The sequence below is a fragment of the Ziziphus jujuba genome, chromosome 4 (genome assembly GCF_031755915.1).
Source record: "Ziziphus jujuba cultivar Dongzao chromosome 4, ASM3175591v1".
Classification (NCBI taxonomy): Eukaryota; Viridiplantae; Streptophyta; class Magnoliopsida; order Rosales; family Rhamnaceae; genus Ziziphus; species Ziziphus jujuba.
Genome location: NC_083382.1, coordinates 2,776,891 through 2,781,931, shown reverse-complemented (window position 1 = coordinate 2,781,931; position 5,041 = coordinate 2,776,891). Strand labels below are relative to the sequence as shown.

At 29.9% G+C, this 5,041-nt stretch overlaps 1 protein-coding gene across 1 annotated transcript; it reads left to right on the top strand.

Moving 5' to 3' along the window:
• Positions 1-3,717: 3,717 nt before the first annotated feature.
• LOC107416208 (23 kDa jasmonate-induced protein) lies at positions 3,718-4,798 on the top strand. Its single transcript, XM_016024676.3, has 2 exons — positions 3,718-4,237; positions 4,371-4,798. The coding sequence occupies exons 1-2, from the start codon at positions 3,797-3,799 to the stop codon at positions 4,620-4,622; spliced, it is 693 nt and encodes a 230-aa protein (XP_015880162.3). The 5' UTR covers positions 3,718-3,796; the 3' UTR covers positions 4,623-4,798.
• Positions 4,799-5,041: the final 243 nt, after the last annotated feature.

Below are 5,041 nucleotides of genomic sequence, written 5' to 3'. Positions count from 1 at the left end.
TAGATTTATTGAAGATTTTTTTATTTAGTGACTATTTATTTTTCTAAAGTAACTAAAAAAAATCTAATAATAAACAAAGTCATTCGAAATGCTCTTATGAAGAAGGACTTATGAGAAACTATTATCAACAAAGACACCCTGTCTCATCTAAGTAGCTAGCTAGGCAAAGCAAATAAAAATTCCAAAATTAATAAAATACCAAGAATAAAACCATTCTCAAATTAAATATGAAAATAAATTAATTGAAATCAATATAATTGACTTTTTTATTCCTACATAATTAGAGATAGAAGAATCAAATAATAATAATTTTCTACTGAATTAATTTTTGTTTACAAGTCTCGTGAACTCTGATTTTTTTTCACGAAAACAATAAAGGGAGCAAGGCTCACAAACCCGTAGAGCTTATAAACTATTTTTAAAACAAAAACTACATCTATCTCTCTCTCTCTCTTTTTTTTTTTTTTCAAAATAAAACAAAAATTATGTCAGTGTTTAAACAACTCAGGTCAGGAGCTAGCTGCCCACCTCATACGAAAGAATAGGTAAAAGGTCTTTCATGTGCTCTTTTTTTTTTTTTTTTTCATTTTTATATTAGCTTGATAGGATATTTAAACAGATTTATTAAAGATTTTTTTTTAAATAACTGTTTATTTTTTGATGTAATTAAAAAAAATCTAATAATAGACAAAATCATTTGAAATGTTTTTATGAAGATGACTCATGAGAAACGATCAACTACAGCCATCAAATAACAAAAATTATACATATCTGCCTACCCAAAAACTAATATAGAAATTATTATCAACAAAGACGCCCTGTCTCACCTAAGTAGCTAGCTAGCAACGCAAATAAAAATTTCAAAATTAATAAAATACCAAGAATAAAACCATTCTCAAATTAAATATGAAAATAAATTAATTGCAATCACTATAATTGACTTTTTCATTCCTACATAATTATAGAGAGAAAATCAAACAATATTAATTTGCTTTGTAAAATGCTGAGCTACTGAATTAATTTTTGTTTACAAGTCTCGGGAACTCTAATTTGTTTCACAAAAACATAAAGGGAGCTAGACCCACAAAACCCGTAGAGCTTATCAACTATTTTGAAAACAAAAACTACATATATCTCTCCCTTTTTTTTTAAAATAAAACAAAACTTATGTCAGGTTTAAACAACTCGAGAGCTAGCTGTCGACCTCAAACTAAAGGATACGTGGAGAGTCTTCTTTACAGTGCGTGTATATATATATTTTTTTTCCTTACCATATTAGTTTGATAGATATTTAAACAGATTTATTGAAGAGTTTTTTTTTTTTTTTAATAACTCTCTAGTTTTTTTTTATATGATTAAAAAAATTTTAGCAATAGATAAAGTCATTTGAGATATTCTTATGAAGGACGACTGCATGTGAGAGTCGTCAAATAACAAAAATTATACATATTTGCCTACCCAAAAACTAATATAGAAATCATTATCAACAAGGATGCCCAATTAGCTAGCTAGGCAAAGCAGATAAAATTACCAAAATTAGTAAAATACCAAGAATAAAACCATTCTCAAATTAAATATGAAAATAAATTAATTGCAATCAATATAATTGACTTTTTTATTCCTACATAATTAGAGAGAGAAGAATCAAATAATATTAATTTTCTTTATAAAATGCTAAGCTACTGAATTAATTTTTGTTTACAAGTCTCGTGAACTCTGATTTTTTTCTTAAAACAGTAAAGGGAGCAAGATCCACAACCGTAGAGCTTATCAACTATTTTAAAAACAAAAACTACATCTATCTCTCTCTCTTTTTTTTCTTTTTTTTTCACAATAAAACAAAAATACGTCAGGTTTAAACAACTCAAGAGCTAGCTCCTGACCTCAAAACATATCCACTACATACATTAATTTAGATGTGCCTAAATCGAAAATACTAAAACAATCCAGCTATATGGGTATAATTAATACAAAATTAATAAATTGGGTTGATTTTGATATCCGAATATGATTGGCCAAGTTGTGGATTTTGGAGATTATTATGGGCTTTTTTTTTTATTTTTTGATGAAAATAACAATTATCAGTCAAATTTGAAAAAACTGTGAGAATAATGAGCGCAACGCTAAAACAACAAACAATGATACAGAATCAAATCCTTGTATATTAATTTCCAAGAGTAGGAAAAACTTCGAAAAAGAGATCATTAAACTCTGAAATTTAATTAACGAAAAGCCCTCATTAATACATTTTAAATATAATAAAAAAGAAAAATTACCAAAAATTAAAATATCTCTGATTACAATATGAATAAAAATTTAAAATCAATATCAATAGATTCAATCCACAGCAAAATAAATAAATAAATAAATAAAGTCAAAGAATTATTTCCTCTGTAAAAGGCCATTATACAAATTTTCGTTTACAAGCTTTTAACAAAGACTTAAAATGGGACAGAGACCACAAAATCCGAGTCCACTTAATTTAAACAAAGTCAACATGCTTTAAACAGCCAGCCAACTAACTCTATCAATTTTATGATGGCGACGATGATGATGATACCCTATCAATTTTATAATGTGTGTGTGTGTATATATATATATATATATAAGAAAATGCTAATGTGGGGTAGTTGCCCATCATTTGAAGAGGGACAACTATGCGCAACCATTAGATTGGGCAAATCATGCATATTTGATGACCGCAGATTATTATTATTCACCGTTTAGTGCCCAACTTTGTCTATAGTAGTAGTTTTATATATATATATATATATATATTTCCAATTGTCTCCGTCAATATGAATGAGCCTTGGCAACAACCTTGAGCGTGGACTTCACCAAGAGGAATCTAATCTCTACATGCTTAATAAAAATAAAAAATAAAAAAAGACTTTGTAATCGAGCATATGTAATCTTAGAGTCTCCAATAGCATGTCATTTGCTTAATGTCATTACCTAATTTGGCAATACTCCCTGTTAGCGATACTCTCCATTTTTGCTTCTCCAGAGTGTCAAAATTTGGCAATGTCAAATTCGGTACCAAATTTTGCATTCGTCATTTTATAACAATAGGCCCCATATTTGTTAAAATAATGTAAGAGTAAATTACAATTTAATAGTGGATCTCATTTTATGATAGTGGATTCTATTTATAATGGAAGAAAGATAATTTAATTAAATATAATTTAAAATTTGGCATTTTGACTTTTTAGCATTTGCTATTGAAGTGCTAATGTTAAAATTTGACATTAAAATTGACATTTTAATTGGAGAGCTCATGCCAATATGAAATTTCAGGAATGACAATGCCAAAATAGCATATATTGATAGAGATGTTCATAGTATATATGACATATTTTGGACATATTTTGACTTTTGAGGTTGATTAGCCAAGTCATGTGGATAAACAACAAAATTTGATCTTCTATGGTATAATATTTAACCAAGAATAAAGTTACAGTTTGCCTAAAGATATTTTGTTTGCGACTCAACTTTTATTTGGCGAATTCTAAAAGGCGTACAAGAATGTATATCAAACAGAAGCCGAAGATGGAGATGAATAATTTGTATATATTATATTTTAAACAAAACGTCAAGAATGACATTAAATAACCAGCAGCTCATCAAGTTGTTTAAAAAAATAATTACCAAACAGTACTACATATGCAAAATTAGCTAGCTTAGGTAAGCTATCAATATGTACGTTTCGTAAGCCATGGAAGCAGTACCACCTAAAACTTCAAACTAGCTTGCTATAGTGTAGATCAGTGAATTGCGTAATTAGTACTCGATCAATATGGCAGGCAATGTTTTTGGAGATCCTATCACCGACGAGGATGTAAAAATAATCTATCCAAACAAGGAAATAATAACACGCAGAGACAGAGCCGAAGTGGCTTTCCTAAACATCAATGCTAAGGGAAGGGACGCCAATGCAAAAACCTTCGTGCACAACCTTAAGGAAAGGTATGGCAATGGAATCTCTGCACTTTGTATGATTTTCAATGCCACTGGAGATACATTAACGTACTCCGGCAAACATGACTGGCACGGCCATATTTATGAATCGCCATACCCTGCCAAGATTCAAAATGGGCAGTGGGGTGCTTTTCTCCATGTCCATCCCTCGTGGTTTGCTGGTTCGGAATCCGCTGTTGTCTACCGCGGCTTCAATGGCGACGATTATCTTTGTGATTGGATGCTTTCTTGGGGCATTCCTTATATTGGTGATAACCATGTAAGTATATACATATATATATATATATATAGTAGTTTGCTAGTTGCTAGTGTAAGTTCTTATTTTTCATTTGACTTTGAATTTTGTTATTATTATTATTATTATTAAATTTTTTTTTTTTTTTTTTTGGTAGGCTTATACTGAAATCCGCGAAGGACATCATTATGAGACTGATCATTGGGATAACATTCAAAGTTTGTTGGAAAGCCAATGCACTCATTATGAGGACACTTGGAACGGATGCTACTCAATGGTGACAATTGGGGAAGGCACTTCGCCTGAGTTTGTGGGAATAATGACCTTGGAGGGTATCACTGGTCGAAATAAAATAAATATCAACAGTTTCTTGACCAGTAATGCAAGTGCAAGCGCAAAGAGGGCTTAAGATTATAAAGTTGAATCGTTTCTTTTGTTGAAAAAATAAAAAATTGTGTTCTACGTACAACTTTATCAAGTGGATATTTATGCACGGTTTTCCACTTAAATAAGGACAGTGTGTAGCTGCGTCCATACTGATCTATATGGACTCCATTTGTGTCTTTTTTTTCTTTTCAAGTATTTGGATTGAAGCTTAATTTGAAATGAAATAAGATTTGTGTTTTGTTTAATCGGATGGATTCAACTTATTAATTATTATTTGCTTTGATGGGACCCATAACCGTAAGCTTATTGTCTTTATCTTTTCTATGCTACAAATATAAATATATTTATGAGCTTTTCTGTGCGCTATAGGAATATCAATTTTTGTATTTCATCAAAAAAAAAAAAAAAAAAAAAGATGTCACTTCTCCTGAGTATGCGGGA

What these genes read in the sequence shown, in the direction of transcription:
- LOC107416208 (XM_016024676.3), top strand. Translation starts at nt 3,797, where the DNA reads ATGGCAGGCAATGTTTTTGGAGATCCTATCACCGACGAGGATGTAAAA. An exon ending in CTTATATTGGTGATAACCAT is followed by an intron (nt 4,238 to 4,370) that starts GTAAGTATATAC and finishes TTTTTTTGGTAG; the next exon opens with GCTTATACTGAAATCCGCGA.